The sequence below is a fragment of the Rhinolophus sinicus genome, linkage group LG15 (genome assembly GCF_036562045.2).
Source record: "Rhinolophus sinicus isolate RSC01 linkage group LG15, ASM3656204v1, whole genome shotgun sequence".
Classification (NCBI taxonomy): domain Eukaryota; kingdom Metazoa; phylum Chordata; class Mammalia; order Chiroptera; family Rhinolophidae; genus Rhinolophus; species Rhinolophus sinicus.
The window spans coordinates 43,333,130-43,358,073 of NC_133764.1; the positions used below are offsets into that span (position 1 = coordinate 43,333,130).

The 24,944-nt window shown below is 47.8% G+C and overlaps 2 protein-coding genes across 3 annotated transcripts in view; one reads left to right on the top strand and one right to left on the bottom strand.

The window, feature by feature from the left end:
• Nucleotides 1-3: 3 nt before the first annotated feature.
• Nucleotides 4-11,028, top strand: ANKRD40 (ankyrin repeat domain 40). The gene is made up of 5 exons (XM_019730979.2): nt 4-376; nt 5,389-5,537; nt 5,920-6,399; nt 7,769-7,950; nt 8,616-11,028. The coding sequence occupies exons 1-5, from the start codon at nt 243-245 to the stop codon at nt 8,760-8,762; spliced, it is 1,092 nt and encodes a 363-aa protein (XP_019586538.1). The 5' UTR covers nt 4-242; the 3' UTR covers nt 8,763-11,028.
• A 1,529-nt stretch (nt 11,029-12,557) lies between these two features.
• ABCC3 (ATP binding cassette subfamily C member 3) overlaps nt 12,558-24,944 on the bottom strand; it is a 39,427-nt gene continuing 27,040 nt past the window's right edge. For both annotated transcript variants that reach the window (XM_019730971.2, XM_074320016.1), the window contains 10 exons: nt 24,638-24,845; nt 24,060-24,370; nt 22,600-22,799; nt 22,299-22,425; nt 21,116-21,217; nt 18,954-19,100; nt 18,617-18,775; nt 17,854-18,020; nt 15,202-15,396; nt 12,558-13,155 (listed from right to left, as the gene is read on the bottom strand). In XM_019730971.2, the coding sequence (XP_019586530.2) occupies nt 13,047-13,155; nt 15,202-15,396; nt 17,854-18,020; nt 18,617-18,775; nt 18,954-19,100; nt 21,116-21,217; nt 22,299-22,425; nt 22,600-22,799; nt 24,060-24,370; nt 24,638-24,845 (1,725 nt within the window). In that variant the 3' untranslated portion in view covers nt 12,558-13,046. The remainder of the gene's footprint in view (nt 13,156-15,201; nt 15,397-17,853; nt 18,021-18,616; nt 18,776-18,953; nt 19,101-21,115; nt 21,218-22,298; nt 22,426-22,599; nt 22,800-24,059; nt 24,371-24,637; nt 24,846-24,944) is intronic.

Consider the following 24,944-nt stretch of genomic DNA (forward strand, 5'->3'; position numbering starts at 1 on the left):
GGTCCCCCGGAGCCGGCCTGCGAGAGGCGCGGCCGGGGAGGAGGCTTGAGCCCGCCGCAGGCGGCCGGCGGGAGGGAGCAGAAGCCCCGGGCCGGGCGCAGGCGGCGGCGCGAGCAGGGCGGGCGGTCCCCACTCTCCCTCCCCATGGCCAGGAGTGGGCCGCGGCGGCGGCGGCGCTGACAGGCCCGGAGCGGGGCAGGGCGGGAGGGCGGGTCCAGGTGGGACCTGGGTCCGAGGGGAAGATGAGCGCTCTCCTAGAGCAGAAGGAGCAGCAGGAGAGGCTGCGGGAGGCCGCGGCCTTGGGGGACATTCGGGAGGTGCAGAAACTGGTGGAGAGCGGGGTGGATGTGAACTCCCAAAATGAGGTCAACGGCTGGTAAGTGGGGAGCGGGGGAGGCCCAGGGTCAGAGCTGCGGGCCCGGGCGCCGGACGGTCGCCCGTCATCTGGGCGACACCAGCAAAGGCGTGGCCTGGCGCCTGGGGCCTCTGAGGTTGTGAGCGCTTGAGGCCAGCCCGGTCCCCCTACCTGGTGTAGTCCGGAACGCGGCCTGCCTAAATCCTGACCCACGTCGTCCTCCCGAGGCAGCGCCCCCCCGACCCCTGGCGCCCCCGCGATCCCCGCATCCCCTGGCGAAATTGGCTTGAACGCTGCTGGCTACGATTCTCACGCTAATATGGAGCTCATCCCAGTTTGAATGTTGAATTATTTTGCCAAAGGTGCTTCTGAAGAACACAACTGTGCAGAGCAAAAAGCATAAGCAACTGAGCAAATATGAATCTTATAAATTAGCACGATTTCTTTTACCAAGACCAGGAGAAAAAAAAGTCACTGGCATCACGACTCTGCTTCTCTGTGTCTCACTGCAGCAGTGATTGCTGCTGCCTACAGTTGCCTGTTGAGGGAAGACTCATTCATTTATTCTCTAGAGTGTTTTGCTTTGTTTTCCTTTTACAAGTTCAGATACAGAATTTGATCCAAAGGTTTAGATGCCTGCCTGCAATTGAGTCCTTCCCAGTTAACTAAGGAGTCTCATTTTAAGATGTGCTGGTAGTCAAATTTTTAGTGTTACGTTACTGAGTGTGGTATTATTCTGCCTTCTTCACATTTAAATTTAAAATATTTGATCCAGTCTACTTTGCTGGCTTAGAGTAAAAGTCGGTTTGCAAATGTTTTATTTTTTTATTTTTTTAAGTGGAATCATTTAGAACTGAAAGCAACAATGGAGATGGGTTTAACCCCAGAAAATAACTTGCTCTAGGTCACACAACTATTAATATAATAGCCAGGACCAGAACCATGGTTTCCTGATTCCTCACAAATCTATCTACCTCCTTACTCTAAAGAATCCAGCCTGGGTAACTTTTGAGAAACCTAGGAGACAGATACTGCTGTTTTGTTTTGTTTAAAAGTGTTTGCAAACAAGCTTGCTGTTTTGTGTGTATCTTTTCTGACATTCTTCGGTGTTTCACAAGCTGTGAATCACTGTTCTGGCACTGAGAGGCAGTGTCGTGTAGAAGAATGAGGCTGGTCTTTCCTGTCCGTTCCTGCCTAGCTATTCCAACTTGCTGGAGTCACTTCATTTTCAAATTATTTCAGGAGAATATTGTGAACATTTAACACGATGAAGCATAACCTAAATAGCTAACATTTATTGAGCTTGCTCAGTAGCACAAACGAGGTTCTAAGTGCTTTACGTGTATTATTCACAACTACTCAGGGATGTAGCTATTGTTACTCTCTCCATTTTACAGATCAGGAAACTGAAGCCCAGAAAGATTAAGTAATTTCCCCAAAGTCATAGCATTTACAGGACCTAGTGGAGCTGGGAAACAAACCCAGCATCTGACTTTTAGTCCCCACTTTCCTTACTATAATGCCTACCACACAGTAGGCACTGCTGGAAAAAAAGGAACAGGCCAAAGGCCCCAAGGCCCCAAGGACAGCAAACCAAGACTTAATTGCAGTTTCAGCCCATCCCAGAAATGTGACCTTATGCCAATCAGTCTGGGATTTCCTGATCGATACTAGTGTGGTAATCTGCCTGATAAGAACCCTGTTGCCCTTCCCCGAAGAAAAGCACACGTGTCTGAAAAAAGTGATCCTTTGTTGCCTTATGTTAATAAATTTCTTGTCCCGCCCAGTGTCTGCCTATAAAAATCCTCCATTTTGTGCAACTTCTCGCAGCTCCCTTCTGTTTGCTAGATGGGATACTGCCCAATGCATGAATCGTTTAATAAAGCCACTTAGGTCTTAATGTAAGTTGAATCTGCAATAACCTGAAGAGGCTTCTCATAGCTTTAATTGGGGCCGATGTCTAAATAGGCATTTCAAATGCAACATGTCAAAGATTGAATTCCTAGTCTCCTTTCATCCGTTTGACTGCCCCAAGCCTGCTTCTCCGTGTTCTCATTTCAGTATCTGAGGTGCTCAGGCCAGAAGCTTCGGGTGCCCTCCTTGCCTCCTGTCTTTTCCTCACACCCCTCATCCAGTCATTGGCTAATTCTGCCAGCTCCACCTTCGGCTACAGTCAGAATCTGACCACTTCTCACTGGCTCTACCACTACACCTCTGGTACAGAGCCGCCGTCATTCTGTCACCTGGATCATTGCTCCTAACCGTTATACCTTAGAGTCTTTTTTCAACACAGCAGCCTAACTAAAAACATAGGCCGGATCATTTCACTCTCCTCAAAACCCTCTTATGGGTCCCATCTCACTCTGAGTAAGAGCCCATAGTAAGAGCCCTATAGCTTCTACTCCCTGTCCCCCAATCCTCTCTCCTTACCTCTATGCCTCATCTCTGGATTTGCCCTCTTGCTTTCTTCATTCTGCAACCCTGGCCTCCTTGCTTTTCCTGAAACACCAGGGCACAGCCATGATTCAAGGCCTTTGTGTTTCCTCTTCTCTCCATCTAAAATGCTTTGGCTGCCTCACCTCCTTTAGGTCTTAGCTTAGATGTCACCTCAGGAGCCTTTCATTGACCCTCAATTTAAAATTGCACCATGCCCCTCCCCTGTCTCTGGCATCCCCTAATCCCTTTCCTTGCTTTATTGTCCCTTTAACACTTACTAACCACAAAGCACTGTTTTGCTTATTTATTTGCTGACTGCCTCTGTTTCCTCATCTGTGAAATATCGATAACAGTATGTAACTCATGGGTTGCTTAGATTGTTTACAAGATTAAGTAAGTTAATATATGTAATGTTTTTAGACCAATGTCCAGCATGTAAAGCATTATATCTGTGTTTATTTTATTATTCAGCAGTGTGCTGCATAATAAGATATAAAGATTATCCTCTAAAAACTTACTCTCTAGCATAGAAAGCAGGATGGTTACTGCTGTCAGTTTTTGGTTGCTCAGTAACCACAATTTCTGCACTGATGAATGATGCCCAGTCCTTTGGTCTGAAATACTTCCCAACACTAATAGGATATTCTGGCTGCAAATTTAAAGCTTCAAGAGTTGAAGTTCAAAGATAGAACTCCCACATCAATTGTAATTGAAATGTCATGCATACCCCGTGGCTTTAAGGAACAAGTATGCCTCATGAAGAAGTTGAAAATATAGCCTGGCGGCAGTGGTTCTGAGCTATGACTGCTCAGAGCCACACAGGTCTTGACTGTAAATGATCACGCAGGGCGCAGGGTTGACTTAACCCCACTTTAAGGGTGATATTTTAGCTACGTGGCTTTTCCCAGTCTCTCAGACCCACTGGCCGTAAATTACCTCCTTCACTCTCAAGCTTGTCATGAACACGTTTGTCATGATTTACTACTAGCAAGTGAGCACTTTATTTCCAAAAGGGAACATATTTTTCTCATCGTGCTCCATTCATTTTTGAGCGCTCGCTTATTATAATTATTCACTTTTCAAACCTGTGCCACAGATAGCCACATACAAACAGTCTTGGCTGCAGTTTGCCCAGAGACAAGGATGCACTGGATCCTTCTACACCTGGCAACATCTATCTTCTTGGTTCACTCGTTCAGCAAAATGTTAATTAAGCACATGTATGCCCAAGCAGATACTTTCTTATCTTCTCATGGAGCTTATGTTGTAGAAGTCTAGATCAAGACTCTTCCCTTATATTTCCCAAATTGGCAGTTTTTTTGTCATAAAGTGCACCTTAAAGGCACCTGAGTAATCTAATTCTAATGAGTACTATTGTGGAATGTCACTCTGGAACCAATGGAGTTGCTCCCAGACAGCCAGAGAAGCTGTAAGTCATAAATGTTAAGGTGCCCAGGGTAAAATCAGCTTTTTCCTGGAACCAGATGAACTTTCTAGCTATTATATTTCCCAGGTTAGTGACCTAATCCTCACTATTGAACATATGTTCTGTTCTTTACCATATCTGTATTTGGCTATAAGCTCTAATTGAACTCTCAGTGCAATTGGAGAGTTGGTGAATGAGGGCATTTCAAAACAGAGCAGGAAAAAGTATTTTCCTTCCATTATATCATTCAGCTTTGGCAACTGGGGATGAATTTAGTAGCTCTGAATCCTTTCATTTCTGCTAAGATGGAGTTTTTGCTGGCATACTAATTATATTTCTAGGCAGTGTTAAAATAACCCTTCAGAGTGTGCATAATTTCCTCCTATGTGTACAATATTAAATAATTCATTTGACTTAAATGAGTCTAGTATGTTAGAAGAATTCTCAAGTTTTGGTGGTTGATATACATTTTAACAGTGCCTTTGGAATTAAAGTCTGTGTGCAGTGCCTTACATTTAAGCCAATGAGGGTATGTTTGTAGCCCAGAGAGAACTAGAGAAGCCAACTTTTTTAAAAATGGAAATTTGGAAGTCCTTTTGTGTGTGTGTGAAGGAAAGAAAAAGAGGAAAAGAGCGAGCAACTGAGTTTCAGACAGGAATATCTGCTGTGATGATGATAATTTTAGCAGCACAGCACGCTTGTAGATAGAAGATGGTTATTTGCCTGATAATATTTATTCTTCAAATGATATTTGATGCATATGAAGCAAGTTTCCATAATCCCTAGAAAGGAATATGGCAATATAAAGACATATTTTAGAGAGACTGGGGCAATCTCATGAGTGACACTGACAGAGTAACACTCAGCAATACCGTTAGAGTTCATCTAGCCAACCAGCCTGCCAGCCTTCTGGAAGCCATGGAAATGAAAGCTCCTAGGATAAATTCGTTTCTCCCAAGGGCCTGAAATGAAATTTAAAAATAAATTGTAAGCATACTAAATATTTTGATCGTCTGCTTTCTGAAAAGAAAAGTTGAGATTACCAGCCTGGTTTCCTAGTGCTAGCTGAACTCTTGCATATTTATTTACTAACATGCAGAATTTATTTATTTACTAACACGCAGAATTTGAAATCTCAAATCACTCTATTTTTTCCTTTTCTTTGGGACAGGACCTGTTTACACTGGGCATGTAAACGCAATCATGGTCAGGTAGTCTCTTACTTGTTAAAATCAGGAGCTGACAAAGAGATTCTTACCACAAAAGGAGAAATGCCAGTCCAATTAACATCAAGGAGAGAAATCAGGAAGATTATGGGAGGTGAGTCTGCGTTTGGGGGCAACTTTTGATTTTGTCAAATAAATTGAAGACTTGTGTTATTATTGGCTGCATTCTTGCTGCCATTCAAACAACCCGTCTGTTTCTAAAAGCAATGACTCTATTACTATGCCAAGATGGTAATTCCATGCTGTTTCTGGAAAGGTAGGCATTATAAGGTTTTATTTTTTAATCTGTAAAATTTAAGGTGATAAAAATGGTAATTATAAACCTGACGAAATATTCTTTTCTTTTTTGACTTGAAAAGGCACTAAACACTGACCAAAGTATTTGTCCTATCCCAAAGGACACTAGCTTTCACAAGACACTCTTTTCTTAGTAATGTTTAAAGGCTATGTAAACGTTCTGTTTTCTTCTTTTTAAGTGGAAGATGATGATGATGGCGACAACCTACCCCAGCTGAAGGAGTCAGAACCGCCCTTTGTTCCCAACTATTTGGCCAACCCAGCTTTCCCTTTTAGCTACACCCCTGTGGAAGAGGATTCGGCCAAGCTGCAGAATGGGGGTCCCTCCACACCTCCTGCATCACCCCCTGCAGATGGATCACCTCCATTACTCCCCTCTGGGGAACCTCCCCTGCTAGGGGCCTTTCCTCAGGACCGTACTTCTTTGGCACTTGTTCAAAACGGGGATGTGTCTGCCCCCTCCGCTATACTCAGAACACCAGAAAGCACAAAACCAGGTCCTGTTTGTCAGCCACCAGTGAGTCAGAGTCGCTCACTGTTCTCTTCTGTCCCGTCCAAGCCACCAGTGTCCCTGGAGCCTCAAAATGGGACATATGCAGGGCCAGCGCCAGCATTCCAGCCATTTTTCTTCACTGGAGCATTTCCATTTAATATGCAAGGTAACCCCTTATTAGCAAACAGCCTCTGCAAAGGGGCAGACGTGTCCAGAGGTGTAGTGCTTTGCTTCCTGGTTTTTTTGAGGGGGCTGGGGTGGGACTTATTTATTTTGAGCTTAATTACAGATTTACAGAAAAGTTGCAAGACTAGTACAAGGAACTCTCTTTACTCAGATTCACAAATTGTTTACCTTTTGCCCATTTACTCTGAATTATTTAAGCGTGTATTCCCTAAGAACACAGATAGTCTCTTACATAATTGTACACAGTACAATTATCAAATTTAGGAAATGTAATCTTGATATATAATACTGTTCTTTAATCCACAGTTCATATTTAAATTTTGTCCGTTGTTTCAACAATGGCCTTTGTAGCTATCGTCACACCCTCCACGGTGCCCTCTGCCCAGGATCACCCATTACATTTAGTTATCATGTTGTTTTAGTCTCCTTTGATCTGTAACGTTTCCTCAGCCTTTCTCTATTGTTTTGGACCTCAATATTTTTAAAGAGTCCAAGCCAATTATTTTGTAGAATATGATTTCCTGTCATTCTTTCTCTATTTATTAGTTGGTATTCTACTGTAAAGAAGGGGTTTCCCTTCTCCTCCATTCATATCAGTATAAGTTCATAGATTCTTATTTTATTCATTGGGTTGTAATCATTACTGTTACTTTGATGCCATATTTGCCCAGAGGGAACTTCTTCAAGCCAGTTCTTATGTCTCTTGGACGTGTTCTATCACTCTTGGAGCATTTCCTTACTTTCTGGTGCAGTAAGATGTTTATTCCCAAAGCCAAAATGCCTCCCTTTATTAAGGTGTACTGAATTGAAATCCTAGTTAAACTTTAATTTTTATTAGTAGCTTTTTGCCCTTTCACTGTTTATTGCAAGGAATTTCATACTTCATAAATACCTTTAGATCCTCAATTGTTAAATCTTTTTAGAGTAACTCATGTACTCATATCTTACCCAAGCCTTCTTTCACTTCTCTTCTTCCCCTGCTGTGCAGTTTGACTCCTAAACCCATTCTTAGCCTTTACCTCCTTAGTTCCAGCAGCAGAAGTAAATTATCCTTCTATGCTGTGATGGTTGTCCTCTTCCCCAACCCCCACCCCACGCAACCCCCACCCCCTTCTTACTTTGTGAACCACAGTCTTAAATGTAGGGAAGACAATGCAGGAAACTGTGCCAGCAGAGCCTGAATTAGGCCTGAGCAAATCCTGCTGATGGTGCTTGGTTTTTCTCATTGGGTGGCACAGGCCTCCAGCGTGGGGCATGGTTAAATATAACCATCTTCTGGAAAAGATCTTAAATTACATAGGCTGATTATGCCAGAACCATTCATTGACATTTATCCCTCTTTTTTCTAGAGCTGGTACTCAAGGTGAGGATTCAGAACCCATCTCTTCGAGAAAATGATTTCATTGAAATTGAACTGGACCGACAGGAACTCACCTACCAAGAATTACTCAGAGTGAGTTGCTGTGAGCTGGGTGTTAATCCGGATCAGGTGGAGAAGATCAGAAAGTTACCCAATACGCTGGTAAGAAAGGTAAGGCAAGTCTGTTAAACATGAGTGGTTGGTTGTTTTTTGCATTTGGAAAACATCCAGTTTCCTCCTTGGTTATATAAGTCATACTTGAAGAAATGAAAAGAAAATAGAAAGGGAGCAAAGGGTGGTTTTCCAAAGGTAATCACTGAGCTTTCTTTTCCTCTACTGGGTCTATAGGGACATTGGCATTTTTGAAAGTTGTAGGCTACCAGAGAGAATTTTCTGAATTATCATTCACATATACCCATTTTTAGCTATTTCTATAGTGATCTGTAAGGATTACCTTAGTGCACTGTCAGAACCAAGTTAAATTATATGGCAAACCCACATACATTTGTGGTCCTCCCAACATCTCTGGGTTCTCTGAACATCAGGTTTCTGGCTTCCCAGAGCACCTGAGGAAAACTGATTCCTGCCCTGCTTCTCCCTTCAAGGTGTGCTCATCCTATAGCAGCTGCTGTTAATGGCTTCCACCATTCCAACCCCACTCAGGCCCCTGGGGAATTCCCTCACTCTCACTGACAGCCTGCCAAAAGGAATTTTCTTTTTTCTTTTGCTTCTAGGCTTTAAAATGAGCCAAGATACGCGTATCAACCCAACACAGGACACCAAACATATAGAGACAAATGACTCCTCTTAATCTGTTTCACCTATTTTTGTTTTAGGATAAAGATGTTGCTCGACTCCAAGATTTCCAAGAGCTAGAACTGGTTCTAATGATAAGCGAAAATAATTTTCTGTTCAGAAATGCTGCATCCGCACTGACTGAAAGGCCTTGCTACAACAGGAGAGCTTCAAAACTGACTTACTAATGCAGCAGGGACTTTTATCACTGAGCATTGTGACAGTGTGCGTCACCTCTGGGCCAAGGACAAGCCATTGATCTAAATGCCTTGGATGCCTGGGAGGGCCCCGGTGCCACTGAGCAGTGCCCACTAACATCATTCTGCCAAGGTAGGAAGCCCCTGACCCCCAAGCAGCGGTGCCACTCTTCCAAGCCTCTTGGTGCACAATAAACCTATTGCTCAAAGCTGTGAACACCTGAGAAGTGGCCTGGAGAGGCAGAAGCGACGGTTCTCTATCCAGTGTGTTTTACGTGCAGCATGTAAGAGAGTTGTCTAAGCAGAAGCTGAGAGGGAGCAGAGCCTATTTCTAGCTACTCCTGTTGACAGTGCACCTAAGGCCCAGGATGCACTTTTCTCGGTGTTGCGTGCTCACAATTCTGAAATGTGAACTAACTGGAGAGGAAAACTGGGGAAGCACAGGTACTGGACAAATGGGCTCTAGTGTGTCTTGTGACTGAGGTTTCATATAACATATTTATAATATTACTCAGGTTAAAAGTATTTAAGAATACATTTACCTAATTGTAAATATGCTGTTAACCAAAAGAGCTTACCCTCCCCCACTTTTTCCTTTGTAAACATTCGTGACTGTTTCTCTCTCTAGTCTGCCATTGCCTAGACTGTCATCGCTGCATTAACTCCCCTTCATGGTCACTAGAGGGCTCTCCGATGCTTTCCAACAGAGCAACCGCTGTTTTTTTTTTTTTTTTTTTTTTAACTCTAAAATGATTCCTGTCATCTATCTGTTTAATTGCACCGAACAAGAAGAGCACAAACATTGCCTGTCCATGTTCTCCACTTTCATTTTCCACTAGAAATGAAAAGCAATTTTTGAGACTGAATCTGTTGCTATTTTAAAGGTTATTGTGGGAAACTGAGCTAAAGGAGTTAGCATCTTTATTTTTGTATCAAAGATAAAGGTTATTTTGAAATTATTAGGATTTTTACACAACTCTGAAATCTGTTTCTTTTATAAGCAAATTGTTTGATCTTAGGGATCCCCCACTACCCACACCAATCCACTTAACGAAGTCAATTGTGAGTCTACCAGGCTTTGTTCTGGAAAAAACAAACACACCCGATTAAACTCTTGAGCATGACATAAGAATTTTTTAAAAGAATGCATTCAAATATTCTTTTTCTTTCCTTCAGTGTCATCAGTGTTAAAAGAAAAGCCACTGTCTTGTTAAAATAGCTTAACTTTAGAAATAAGAACGAGCACACTTAGACAGGCGAGCAGGGGTTTGAACCCAGCTGTTGAAGAGCCTCCCTGTCTTAAGCTTTTTCCCCATAGTGCCTATAGTTTCCAAAGAAACTTAACTTCCTAACTGTGTTAATTTTATTGGAACACGATTGAGAGAGAATGTGCAGAATATGTCAGTGGAAGCGAATGTGGTGCTAAGATGATGGCCTCCTGCTGCTGCCCAAACGCTGAGCTGAGGTTGAGGTGTTTTCATGGCCAGCTTCACGGAGTCACTGTTCAGTGACTTACCTATATTCCACCAATTACTGATGGTGACTTACTTACCCTTGTACAGTGTTTGCATAGCAGAGTAAAGGTTATTTATTACTCCCTTTCTCTGAAGTACTTTAAACAAGAAACCTCCCTTGATTTCAACCAATCAGAAGCTAGTTATTTAGATATACTAATCTTTTTTCCCCTTCCCTTTGAAAAAAGTTACAATTGACTGATAAAATTAAGGCTAGTTCTACCTGGAGGAAATAAATTCAGTATTAATTCATGTCTACATCACTGGGGTTAAAGCTCTTCCAGCCATCCAGGTCAAAGAGAGACTCTCTGAAGCAGTGGAGGCCCCTGGCCAGGAGGTAGACTACAGAGTAGCTTCAAGACAGTTCCAGGGCTTAAGAAACGGGGAGCGAGGGTCTTGGCATCTCAGGTGAGAGATGGGCCCTGCATCGCCTGGTCTCTCTCCTCTATAAAGTCCTCTGTGGTTAAGTGACTTGTATGCATGGCAGTAGGGTAAGACTGCACAGTTGCTGGTAGGTGAGTTTAAAGTCTTAATCTATGCATTCAGAGAAATATTTTTATATGCTTTGTGTAATTTATAACAAAGATTTCTTTTTAGTTTTGTTAACTGTGAATTCACCCCTCCTCCTCCACTGCATATTTAAAGCATGAGTTCACACTGTGTAAACATTCACTGAAGGTTTTTTTCTTTGTGTGCTGACTGTTCAAATATAACAAGTATTATTAAAATTAAATATTAACGGACCGAGCCCATATTCTTTAATTTTGGCCTTCCTAAACAGCAGTATACTTCTAATCATAGGGGCTTCAAATTGTTGGACAGTCCCAGGGACGAGACACTCCGGAGGAAGAATAGAAGGGACCATTTCCCACCTGAGCCTGCATCCGGCTGCTGCTTTGGTGCTCATGCCTTATCAGTGACACCTGGAGACAGATATTTCGTGCGGTGTCTTTCCTCCCAGTTCACAGCAGTCAGCTTCATTTCCCCAGAGTAGCTGAGCCAGCTAGATGGAGGTCATCCTCTATTAACCACATTTTTTGATTATCCTATTTACTTTACACAACTGAGCCTCTCCTTTGGGCTGTCAGCACCTGTCAGGGCCTCAATGAGCTCAGAAGCAAACTCCCAAGACAGGAGAGGAAATACAGCCTTATACCTTCGAATCTTTAGTTGACAATGATGCTGAATGAATCTGCATTTCTGTTGGTTTAGGGCAGCCAGAGCCTCACAAAGCAGACGTCATGCCAAATTGGTCTAATAAATCAGTGAGCATAGCAGAGACCTTTTCTTAGCACCAAGCAGAGGCAGAATAATTTGGGCATTTGTGCTTTCATACTTGCTTTATCACAAGGATGGAAGTCTTCTTCCATACACTCACAAACATCCTGGGCAGAAAGAGCCTGCCAAAAAAAACAAACAAAATGTGATTAACCTTTAACAAATGGTCCTGCAGCTCAGGCCGACCCAATCCATACAGAAAAACCAGATCCGAGGAGACATCTCCACACCTACTGCAATCCACGTAGGGTGGGGGAAGATAACAAACCATCACCCACAACCAGTCACATCATACTAAGAATAAAGGTAGAGGAAATGAGAGAGGAGATCAGAAAACTTAGTAAGATAACAAAGAAGAGATCCATTTCAAATATAAGGTCTTGTGCAGGTGGACTCTGACCTGTAGAAAATAAATGATTGGCTTGCTCGAGAAATCAAATTTAATTCACTCCCTCATCTCATTTACCAGCCTGGGACTGTCAGGGCAGGGGCAGCCTGGGCTGCTCTGTGCCCCTCCCACATTCAGCTTCAGCCGGACTGTGGAAGATGAATGACTCGGAGGCCTCACTGGTTATGGGGACCTGTCCAGAACAGACTTCTAAAGGAGCAAGGAAATGAAGCACCATGCACTTCTCAGCCCCCAGAGAAGCAGGCTAGGTGGTCTGAGGGATGACAAATGTGGAGGTGTTCACACAGCTTTCCCAAGAGGGCTTGGGTCAGATTTCAGGGGCTTTATTTCTCACCTTTTTATAATATCTGCACAGCAGAGCAGGAACTACTGGCAATTACCCAGGGAATTTTGGCTGTGAAGACAATATTTCCAGCCCAAAGCTCTTGGATCTACAGTCTTCAGATCATTGCAGCCATGTAGATGTGTATAAAGTCCATTTCTGCCTCTTCCCCTTCCTCTCTGCCTCCCCCAAAGGTCCTAACCCCCACACCTGTGACCAAGCAGAGAAAGCCTACATCTGGGTGTATATGTTGACCATGTAGCTTCCTTACACCAGTGCTCTATTTTTAATGGATTCAGGCCAGCACTCCAGAGTACAGGACTTAGTTCCTAGGGACAGCCTGGCCTGGCAGTCTTTTGTTCCAGGAGGAAAGAAGCTTTATTGAAAAAAAAAAAAAAAAGAATACTTCAGAGTAGAAAATATGAAAAATCATAGGGGGCAGGGAGGTCATTCCATGGAGTGAAAACAGTGTAGTGGGGAAATAACACAAGATTGGGTATCAGGACACCTGAGGACAAGTCTGGGCTCTGCACCTCAAACCAGCTGTGACCTCAGGCATGTCGGGCACCTCTTGGGCCTCACGTTCTCATCTGCAGCATTTAGCACGATTACCCTGTGAGGTGCTTTACAGGCAAAAATCTCACAAATACCCCCAGCATTTGCCTTCAAGTCCATTCTGCAGACATATTTGGTGTCCTTTCCCTTCCTGAGGAAAACCAGGAATGGCCAGGAGGAAATCCCAGGAATATATTTTAGGCCAGTCCAGCGTCTCTGGCCATCCCGTAGAAGATGCCTCTGGCTGCAATGAGGTTGATTGGAGAATCAAATTCAGCTACTGTCCCTTTGTCCAGGACCAGGACCCTAGCCAAAGAAAAGAAGTGGTCAGGTATCCACCTGCTCAGACTTGGCCTCACAGCCCAACCCTGCCCTGGGTGTTGCTCAAGCCCTGCAGTGACATGCCAACCCTCCTGTTTCAGTCAACCCACCAACGCAGCCGCTACACCACATGTGCACACTTGCAAGGCTGGTTATTTTAGCCACTCCATTTGCTCTCCTGGCAGACGAGGCGGTTTCTGGGATCAAACACAAGGATCCTATTCATCTTTGCTAGTCGGGGCTCCGAAAACCTTCGCTAATGAGCCTTTACCCTGGCCGGGGTCACAGGACTGTGCGCAGGGAGCCACGGGCCTGTGCACTGGGCCCTGTGCATTTCCATCTGCTTTGTGCCAACTCACAAAGGCCCACGGCGGGAAACCAGGCTGCAGTGGAGGCCTGACACTGGAATCTGGGCCTTTGGCTGCAAATCTGGCTGCTGCTGATGGGTGGATCTCCCCCCACACACATATAGTCAGGTTTGGGATTAGATTATCCTGCCAACTAATCACAGGTTGCACCTGGTACAGACAACAGGCTAGCTCCCAGGGTGAGGCCAGAGTAGAGAGAGGTCTCCCAAGCCTGGGGAGATGCCCCTCGATGGGACGGTGGGTACCACACTGTTTCCCCACCTATGAGGTGCCCGGAAACGTGTCCTTGGAAGGAGTGTGTCTGTGGACATCACTGCCTGGCCACTGCCTATGCTGGAGCCCAGGAGGCTGCCCCTCCCTTCAGGGGCTTCTCATTGCTCTTAGAGTATGGACTGAATGCTTTACTGTGGGCCTAGAAGTACAGCATGTGGGGCCTGTCCCTCTCTCTCCCCCTCATTTGCTTTCCCTGCCCTTTTCGCCCTTTGTGCTCCAGCCTCACGTGGCCTTCCTACCTCACGGCCTCTGCATGTGTTGCATCCTTTGCCTGACGTTTTCAGCTCCCTCCCTACCCCATCTCCTCCCCTGCTCCCAAACTCCTATCTATCCTTTTGGGCCTGGCTGGGGCTTGCCTCCCCTTAGGAGACAAAGTGTCTTGGCTGCCCTGGATGAATTGGCTTCCCCAGGCCCACACACGGACCCCTGCTTCCTTCCTGCAGCCTCTCATTACACATTCAGTAGCGTGATTATTTGATTAATTTCTGCTGGCCCTACTAGAATGAATAACTCCCCACACCCAAGGCCAATTGGAGGCTTTCTCCCCTCAGGGCTGCTGGTGAAAACCATTTTCAGTTAGGCCTGGAAACAGATCCTCTCAGCCCAGCCCCATCCCTTCTCTGGATCCAGGGCCCAGCACTTCCTGCCCACCCTCCCTTCTCTTCTCCCAGTGGGGTCCTGGATGGCAGCAGGGTGGGGATGAACAGACAGACCATAGTATCGATCAGGCATTCTCAGCTTGGTGCCCAAGCCTCTGGGGGGTGGGGGGGTGGGCACACTTATGAAAGAGGGATAAGGGCCACCCATTGCCCTGTCCATGGCACAATCCCTGTCTCCCCATGCCCTATGGGTGTTTATTTTGTGAATGAAAGTCTGTCAGTGTACTCCCACCATACTCCCTCAGCATAGATTTGTGGCAGCATCCTGCCTCCTCCTCGTCACTTTGAGCTCCCATGTCTCCAAGGGGGCCGGCCTGCCATGCCAACACCAGCTCACTTCCATGAGGCATCTGAGTCACCCAGCCCCACCCCTTGTTCTCCAGCACCACACCTTGACATTGGGCACAATGAGGGAATAGGTCACAATTTTTCCTTTTGGCTGAGTGAGCTGCCTCCCCAAGGAAGCCATAAGATTCCAAGGGCAGGGCCCCTTCCCTAACCCCCTGAGGAACTGGTGCTAGGGAGAATTATAAGGGGATATTTCCCGGGCTCACCTACACTTTAAATGCTTTATCTCATAGACTCTTCTACAACCCTGAGAGACAGAGGTTCATGAAGGTTTTGCAAATTGCCCAAGGTCACACATCTCTCCTACATCCAATAGCCCACCCCTTCCTGATGGCCCAGGTGACACCACCAGGTCCAGCCTTGCTTGGGTTCTGGTGCCCCACCTGGTGTAGTCCATGATGGTGTTGAGCCGGTGTGCAATGGTCAGCACCGTGCAGGTCTCAAACTGGGTACGGATGGTAGCCTGGATGAGGTCATCAGTCTCCAGGTCGATGGCTGCCGTCGCCTCGTCCAAAACCAGGATGCGGCTCTTGCGGAGGAGGGCTCGGGCCAGGCACACAAGCTGCCGCTGACCCACACTGGGAATTGGAAAGGCAGACATCTTCAGCCGGGCGTCCCCCACCTGTCTCCAGGTTTCATTCCCCAAACTTTTTCTGTCTCTACTCCTTTCCCATGGCCCGGGGACTGGCTTTCTGTCTAACCGCTTTCATTTCTGCCTCGGCCCAGTCTTCTTGCCACAGGAGCTGGAGTCAAGGTCTGGACACCAGAGGATTAATGAGGGGCCTGGAGGGTAGAGTCCATGCTCCACAACATTGAAATCTCCAGTCTGTCTTTTTCTGTGCTTTCTTCCCCATCCTCACTCAACTAGTGCCATGAGGCTTCACTCCATCAGTCATTTACACCCTAGTAAGGACACACTTAAATGGCTCTTCCTGGATATTTGCATATATGACACCATCTCGCTGAGCCTAATATCACACAATTCAGACAGGCATCTCCCACCCCCTTGGGAAATACAGGCCAGGGCTCTGCTGCGGGAACAAGGAAGGGGCAGGGCAGGGGAGGACCTGGGGAACTCTCCATGTCTGGTCACTGGGAAAATGGAGGAGGGGGCGGGATGCATACCTTCAACCTCTTGCCTTGGAAGCCAGGGCTAGTGAACAAGGTGAGGCTGTGTTCCCAACCACAGAAGCTGCAGCACCCCCACACCCAAGGACAAATACCTCAGTCCTTCCCAAAGGGGTGAGTCATCACAGCCCAAGTGAAGGCAAGGCTCTCTCCCTGGCCCATTCCCGCAACTAATGAAGGTTTTGGCAGCAGAATGAGCCGCCAGATAGAACGCAGGGCTGATTTATGGTGGGACTGGCACAGGATACAGGTTATATTTAAAGTGGCTACGAGCTCAGCGAAGGAGGAGGGGAGCCGATTTCTGTCTCAGATCCTGGTGTATGTAGGGATGGAGGGGACGCTCTGGGGGACGTGCTGATGGCAAGGAAGGATGGGAAAATGGGCCAAAAAACAACTACCGCATGGGGTGATGGAGTGCAGGGTCTGGAAGCCTCGGCTTGTCCACCAGCCACCCCCAATATTGTTCAGTAAGTGAAATCCTGGTAAAATGCACATGCAGTCTCACAGGGCTGCTTGGGGAGTGGAAGTGTCTCACTGGTGGCTATAATGCAGCAAGGAAGGGTTTCGGGCAAAAGCCCTCGCTTCCCTGAGTTCCAGCTCCTCCCCTTGCCAGCGGAGCAGCTTTGGGCAAATAACTTTGTACGATGAAGCCTCATTTCTGGCCCACAGGACTGTAGTAAAGATTAAACAAGGCAGTGGAAGCCAAAGTATTGTGAAGACTACTAAATGCCGAGCAAATAGAAAGGTTTTTGTTTGCTTTTGAGGTCTGGGGAGAATCTGTGTATGGACCAAGTAGAGTAATAAGAGTAAATATGAGTAGCTAAACGTCTCCGGAGTAAATCTCGGCCAAGTGCCTTCCATTTCATCACAATGACGCTAAGACTGCTCTGTTCAAACAGTAGCCACTGGCCACGTGTGGCTATTGAGCACTTGAAATGTGGCCAGTCTGAATGGGGACGTGCCGTAAATGTAAAAATACACATGGGATTTCAAACTTAGCAAGGAAAAATGGAAAATATCCCTAGTAAAAATGGAAAATATCAATTCTACGTTGAAAAGGCAACATTTTCAATATACTGGGCTAAATAAAATACATTATGAAAATGTATTTCATCTGTGTGTTTTTTTCTCTCTTTTTAATGTGGCTACTAGAAAAAATTTTAATTATACATGTATGGCTTACATTATATTTTTATTGGGCAGCATGGTGCAAAGAGGTATGAGACTGTTATTATTCCCATTTTAACGTGAGGAGAAAGAAGGTAGCGAGAGGTTAAGCAACTTGCCCCAAATCACACAGCTAACACAGGTATGGGACACTCAAGTCTTTAGATTCAGTGAGAGGCGACTTCTGGTTCTCCCTGATGCACAGCTCAGCGGCTGGGGATATAAAATCTGAGGCTATGAGAAAGTGAAGGAGGGCCCGGAGAGCTCATTTTGCCCATTCCTAAGCTACAGAAGAGATTGCATCCATCTTGGAAAATATCTATGATTTCCCTAAAACACTGTCGGTTTCCTTTTAGCTGCTTCACAGGTTCAGTCCACAAACCCTCCCCAGGCCAGCATGGCACTGACAACCTACTGGAGAAGACTGACGAGGGCTTTGGAATCTCCCAGACCTGGTTCAAGTCCCAGGCATGCTTCTCTCAGCTATGTGACTTTGGGCCTGCCTCAGTTTCCTCATCTGTGAAGTGCAACCTCTGGGGCTTGTGTGAGGAATCTGAGATAGTGTACTGTGCCTGGCACACAGAATATGTTCAAGACAAAACAAGGCCCCCTAAGTGCACCCAGGCTGAGATGGGAGTGAGAAGGGCAGGAGGGTTAGCCTTGACTCTGTGTCATTTGATGCTAGGTCCCCTAGCTGTAAAGGGTGTGCTGTTTCTGACCCAACCACTCCCAGCTATTACCTGAGATTCTCTCCTCCCTCGGAGCACTGGAAGTCCAGGCCTCCCGGCTGGGAGCTCACAAAAGTGTGCAGGTGGGACAACTCCAAGGCCCGCCATAGGTCTTCTTCTGAGTAATTGTCAAAGGGGTCCAGGTTCATACGCAGGGTCCCCGAGAACAGGATAGGGTCCTGGGGACACAACAAGACCTTAGATGGGAGGCCCCATAAGGTGCCATGGGCCCCAGGGTCAGGGAAAAAGAAAGGCTTGAGGTGGCAGCATTTACACTCTGTCCTTAGCCCTCCAGGAGGGAGGCAATGGCCAAGGAGATAGAAAAATGCCTGTGGGGCAGTGATAAACCTCAGCTTTGCCAATCACAAAATCCTCCGCTAAAGCAGAGACTGGAGCGCTAATCTGACTCCCAAGTGTCCAGTCAGCAGGAAAAAAATACCCCAGAAGAGTCAGTAAAAGTGAAATGTAATTCAGACCTGTGAAACAAGGAAGCCAGGACAGAATACCTCAGGGGTGGGGAGACGCTTCAGGGGTCTGATGTTTCTGGCCTCATTTGCTGGCCCAGGAGGTTGAAGGGCAGGGTCTGATTGGGCCAGGGAACATCTGACCCTTCCAGGTCCATGACAGGTGGCCACTCTATGGCTCTGCTCTTACTGTCTGGCTCTCCAGCCTCCCAGACAGAGGTCCCAGTCTTGGACCTCAAGCTACAGAACAGGGGTGGGTTCTGCCCCCCAGGGTCACTGGCCAGTGTGCCCAGTGCATGTCAGGCTTGTACCTGGGGGATGATTGTCAGCCGAGAACGCAGGTCGTGGAGTCCAATGTCTGCCACGTTGAGGCCATCGATGAGAATTTCACCCTCTGCAGCCTCCAGGATGCGGAACAAGCAGAGGGTCATGGACGATTTGCCAGCCCCAGTGCGGCCCACGATCCCCACCTGGAGGGGGTGGGGAAGGGCCTGTCAGGGGGAGGCCAAGGGGTCAGTGGGGACACCTGCAGGACTTCTCCAGAAAGGCCGAGCCAACATTCGAGCTGGAGCACTTGCTGTCCCAAAGACCCACACTCCCCACAAGGAGTATGGCCACTTCCCAGGCACAAACCCACCCCACGCGCACCTTTTCGCCACCATGCACACGCAGACTCAGGTCCTTCAGCACCAGCTCCAGGCCAGGCCTGTAGCGCACAGAGTAATTCCGGAACTCCACCTCTCCCTTCTGGGGCCAGTTCGCGGGAGGCCTGCTGCCCTCAACAACCCAGGGGGCCTGGCCATGAGCAGAAGACAGGTTCTGCATCAGGGTGGCACCTCTCCCCCAGCCTGGGCCCGCCCACTTTTCAATTTCCTTCTCTCCCATGGTCCCTGGGGGAGAGTCCCTGATGCTCGTATGGACCACCCTGTGGTTCAAAGAATCCTTTATCCCTCTGCCTTTATTTCCCACAGAGTGGCTCCAAAACCTCCCCATCCTGCCCGCTCCTCCTCTCTCCTTGTGCCCCACGCTCCTGAGCTGCCTGCCCGCCCCCCCAACCTGCCCTAGCTCCTCCTTTCCTCATCCATCATTCTTGAGTGGCTACTCTGTGACAGGTACTGGGGTCACAGTGGTGAGCAAGACAGTCCTTGCTCCCCTGAGGCTTACATTCTGGTATAGAGAGGCATACAATCAACAGACCAGCAAATCTACATAATATAAGAAGGTAATGAGTGCTGAGAAGCCTCGGTGTTGCTGTACTAGACAGGGCGGTCCGGGGGAAAATTCCTGGGGGAGGTGATATTTAAATAAAGACCTGAAGGAAGTGAGAGAAGAAGCCAAGTAAATATCTGGGGGAAGGACATGCCAGGCAGAGGGAATAGCAAGTGCAAATGCCTCCAGGTGTGTTCTGGAGCACAGGGACAAAGGTGAGAGGGAGCAGACAGGTAGTGGGTGGCCCCATCATGGGGGCCAAAATGCCTTTGCAGGCCGTTTTAAGGATTAAGAGCTATTAGAGAGCCGTGCACAGAGGAATGATGTGATTTGATGTGTTTTTAAAGGATCCCTCTAGCTGCCACCAGGTAAAGGGAGAGGAGAAAGTCGAAACAGTGACTAGTTAGGCTTTTAAAATAAACTGGGCATAAGATGATGGTGGCTTTGAGACAAGACTGACTGCATAATTTGGGAGGCCCAGTGTAACATGGAAACATGGGGCCTTTTGTCCAAACATTACTAAGAATGTCCAGGTGGTGACAGCAGAGCATTAAACCAAGTATGAGGCCCTTCTCAGCGTGGGGCCTTTTTAAGAGTGGGGACCTGTGACTGCACAGGTCACACACCCATGAAGTCTGCCGTGCTTCATGGCTGAGAAAGCCAGACTGTCAGCAGTCGAAACAGCAAAGCAGCTAGAACGGACCAAGAGGTAACAAAAGAATGGGCAGCAGGGTTGATGGCAGAATTTTTTAGGATATGGAAACAGGATTATGTGTGTAAACGGGGGAAATAGGAATAGTAGACATAAAGAAGGAGAATTTGAAGATCCCAGTGAGTGGGGGATGATGGGGGAATGCTTGGGGAAGGCAGGGGTAGATGAGTTCAACAGAGAGAGAGAGAAACAGAGAAGGGCAGCAAGGGAGTTGAGAGAACTGGCATTGGTGGAGCATAGAATCCAGGTTAGATGAGCTGATGGACAGAGGGACAAAGGCCGGTCACAGGATTAGAAGTCCCAGTGAGGACAAAATACTGTGATAGCAGAGGGCGTGGAATACATGAGCTGAGAGGGATGCGAAGGGTGGTCTGAAAGAGGGATCCTTGACACAGAGATCTCAGGGATGGTGCAGCTTCTGGGAATGAAGAGGTCTGTGGTGTGCCCATGGGAGCGTGTGAATGGAGAAAAGTTTGAATCTCCCAGTGGAGGACAACTCACTCCCTTTCCCCAACAAAGGGCAGGCTGCCCCACCGCTGCTCCTTCAACCAAGCTGATATCTTTGGCTGGATGCTCACCTTCTCTGATCACCCCAGCTGAACGATCCCCCCTCATTTGCCCTCTTTGGGTGCATCACCCCAGAGCCCTGCAATATGTCTTACTTCTCCCACTACATCAGAATCTGCTTAAGGGCAGACCCTTATCTTGCTCAATTGGGAACCCTCTATACCTCCCAGCATAGAACTCTAGTTGATACTCAATAATGGCTGAATGAATAAATGAAGGGCCACCTGAGTAACTGGTTATGGGGTATAGGGATGGCAGGCCACCTAGCACCCTTCCCCAGCCATTCCAGATCCCCCCACCCCAGTCTCATCCCAGTACCCACCTCAGTCTCCGTCCTGGAGTACTCCTTGACTCTCTCCACGGCCACAATATTAGACTCCAGCTCTGATAACATTCGTATCATCCAGTTCAGAGCAAATGTCACCTGGCCAAAGGGACTGGGTCATGGGAAGCGCGATCTCCACTCCCCCCAAAATGGCTTTGGGAGGAGTTCAGACTCCTTGATTATGCTCCTGTCCCATGTATGTCCCGGGAAGTTCTGGGTAAGCCCATAGGTCTGCCACCTGGAGTTCTAATCACAACTATACCTCGGCAGTGACAATGCAAGGCCGAAACCAAGGGCCACCTAGACTAGTGTTTCCCAAACACTAATGTGTACAAGAAAGACTTCCCAGGTAAGTTTGCTTCTGATTTAGTAGGTCTGTGGTGGGACCTGAGATTCTGCATTTCTAACAACCTCCCAGGTGATGTTGACATAACTGGTCCCTGGACCGCATTTTGTGTACCAAGGAGTCTTGATAGACATGCAGGATCCTGAACCCCATCCTGGGCCTACTGTATCAGGATCCACATTTTAACGAGATCTCTAGGCAATTCACACGCACATTAAAGTTTGAGAAGATTGATCTGTCTGGATCATCCTTTGTTTACCAAAGCATTCAAGACTTGAGCCAGCTGAGGCATTGAAAATGTGATCTACTTCACAAAATTCCAGTGGCAGTTGTGTAACCCTTTGGCAATACAGGCTGATATCAGAGTGACCTGCCTGGCCTCCAGCCCAGGCTCCGGTCATCTTCTCCATGTACGTTCTCTGAAGGCATGTGAAATGAGGTGTATTCCAGCCCACACTTCCCTGCTCCAGGATGGACCTTCTAGACTTTGTCCGGATGGACCTTCTAGACTTTGTGCCCAGGCAAGACAAGTTCTGTTCTGTCTTTTGGGGACAAGCTGCAAGATAATTGCTCCAACTCCCCAAGGTAAAGACTCTCCTCCGTGCTCTTACGACATTTTGTTCCTCCCTCCACCAAGACCTGCTCACCCAACATTACAATCCCCTGCTTGTGGAGTGTCTCTCCCTACTTGACTGTGAGTTCACAGTCCTGGCAAGCCGAAGTTGTGGCTGGTTCCCACCCTGGGCAGAGCAAGGTGCTCAGGAGATCCCTGTAACACCTGTGTGGCCTCTGTCCCAGTGGTGGCCCTGCCCTGGGACCCGGACCCCTGTGTACCTGTAGCGCATAGGACACAGAAAGGCCCACCATCCCTGGACTCAGGGTGCTTCTCCCAATGACAGCGAAGAGTGCAGCAAATAGCACAACACAGTTCCCCACAAACTCCACTCGGACCCCCAGCCACCTGCGGGGATGAGACGAGGAGGAAATGGGGCAGGCGCAGGAAGGGGGCAGTTTTCTGTTCAGGGGGAAGGAGGGGCTAGGACGCAGAACACCAGGGGCCCTCCTGCAGAGACCCTAATGGGAGCTCCAGGAGGAGTGCGGGGTAGGGGGAGTGGGGGGTGGGGAGGCTTCTGACCTGTTGGAGGCAATGTTGGGGTAGCAGCTCCTCTGGTTGGTGTCCACCCTAACATCATTAATGGCCTCAAAGTCCCGGCTGCGGCTGTAGGCCCGGATGACACTGGAGCCAGTCACCGTCTCCGAAAAGTGGGAGTAAATGGGTGAGCAGCTGACAGATTCCAGCCGCTTCAGTTGCCGTGATGTGGCCACATAGAAGCGCTGACAGAGGATGGAGAAAGAGCTTGGGGTCAGAACCATGGAACCCCCAGCTCAGTTCTGCATACCCTCTTAACCTATCTGGGCTCCTTCCAGCTACCCCCACGCCCCCATATGACCTCGCTCCCTTCCCCTACCTGAAAGAACCTAAGACTTGGGGTCCTGATGTGGCTTCACAAACTCATTCCGCCCTTTCCCTCTGCTCAGCTCTGCTCAGTCATTTAGACTGAGGAATCACAAAGCCTTTCCTGATTTCTTCCCGCTCTCAACCCCTTTCACCCTCTGTGTGGGCCTGAATTACAGCACTGACCTTGCTTTGCCTCCTAAGTCAGTGAATATGCCTATCTCTACGTAAGGGCCCTAGCAATGTGCTCCCACAGTCAAATATTTTTGCAAAAATTAGATAATTTTGTCTTCTTTTTACTAAAGAGCCTCTCCTTCCTATGCCCCTATCCAGTTGTTTAAGCTTCAGCCCTGCAAAAACACAGTTCTGCCTCTAGCTTCCATCCTCGACCCTGTGGATTCCAAGATGGCTGGAGCCGTACAGGATGTGTGTCTGAGAGTCCCCTGCCCAGATGACAGTCTCCACACACAGGGGCTGCTACCGTGTTTCCCCGAAAGTAAGACCTAGCCGGACCATCAGCTCTAATGCATCTTTTGGAGCAAAAATTAATATAAGACCGGGTATAATATAATATAATACTGGGTCTTATATTAATTTTAATCCAAAAGACACATTAGAACTGATTGTCCAGCTAGGTCTTATTTTTGGGGAAACAGTGGTCACCTTGTGGATTACCTTCAGCACCCAATTAATTCATGGCAGCACAGGGATTCAGCCATACACATGCCTTTTACAGTTAGCTCTATCTGAAAGTTATCAATTCATCTTAGAATGATACATACATATGTATGTTTAGAAATGTATAAAAAGAAGGGAAGGATAATGTACCTCAAACTGTTCACACTATTTTATCTAAAAATAGCCAGCAGGAAGAAGTCCCAGGATCAGCCACAATTGACAAGGATATCATGTTATCCTAGCAACCACCTTATGGGGCATGTTCTATGATTCTCTCTATTTTACAGGTGAGGAAAATGAGTTTCAAAGAGGGAAAATAACTGACTGCCGTCCCTAACCAAATCCAGCTGCCACCCTGGGGTCTGACTTCCCTGGTCACCTGCCCACACCTGTCAAAAGCTCCACCCACACAAGCACCGGGCCCTGCCTCCCACAGCCATGCCCACCCACTTGCTGCACACCTGCACAAAGATGTAGAGGGCCGCCAGAGGCAGGATGACCACAGCGAAGAGCGGCGTGCTGACCACCACGACCACGAGGGTGGAGATGGAGTTGTAGAAGGAACCCAGCATCGTGAGGATGGTGGGGGACAGAACCTCATCGATGACGTGGATGTCCTTGGAGAAGCGGTTGAGGATACGGCCTGAGGGCGTCGTGTCGAAGAAGGACTGTGGCGAGCGCATCTTGTTGTGTAGCAGCGTCTGGTGAAGCAGGCGTGCAGCCTGGACACTGCCCACCGCCATCGTGATGGCCGACAGCACCACCAGGAGCCCTGTTGGAGGAGGCAGAGGGCACTCACTCACCTGGGCCAGGTGACAGGCATGCAGGGGCAGGTTCCGGGGCAAGGGATAGCCGCGGTGGGCTAGGCAGGCTCAGAGGCGCGTGGACCACTAAGAAGGGTTAGCGAGGCACTGGGGCAGGGCAATGGCTGTGATGGTGAAGGGAGACTCAGAGGCAAACACGTGGTTCGGGGGACCTAGCAGCCGAGAGGTGAGGAAAGGGCCGTTGGAGCCCCTTCTAGGTATCCCTGCAGGCTCACCTTGCAGAATTCCCAAGGAGGCATAGACACCCAACCACAGGGAGGTGTTGTTCTGTTTGCCAGCCACCACAGCCTCGTTGGTCCAGGCACTGAGACATATGTTGGCCCCAATGGCAGCTGCACTTTGACCCGCGTACAGCAGACAGATGACCAGTGCGGTACAGACCCCCACAGCCTTGGCATAATCCCAGAACACGTTCAGCTTCACCTGCATGGCCGTGGCAGTGAGGGAGAGAGGACTCCCGTGCGCCCCAGGACTTCCGGGGGCCTGCCCACCCTCTCCAGCCCTCCTCGTTCACCCTACTCA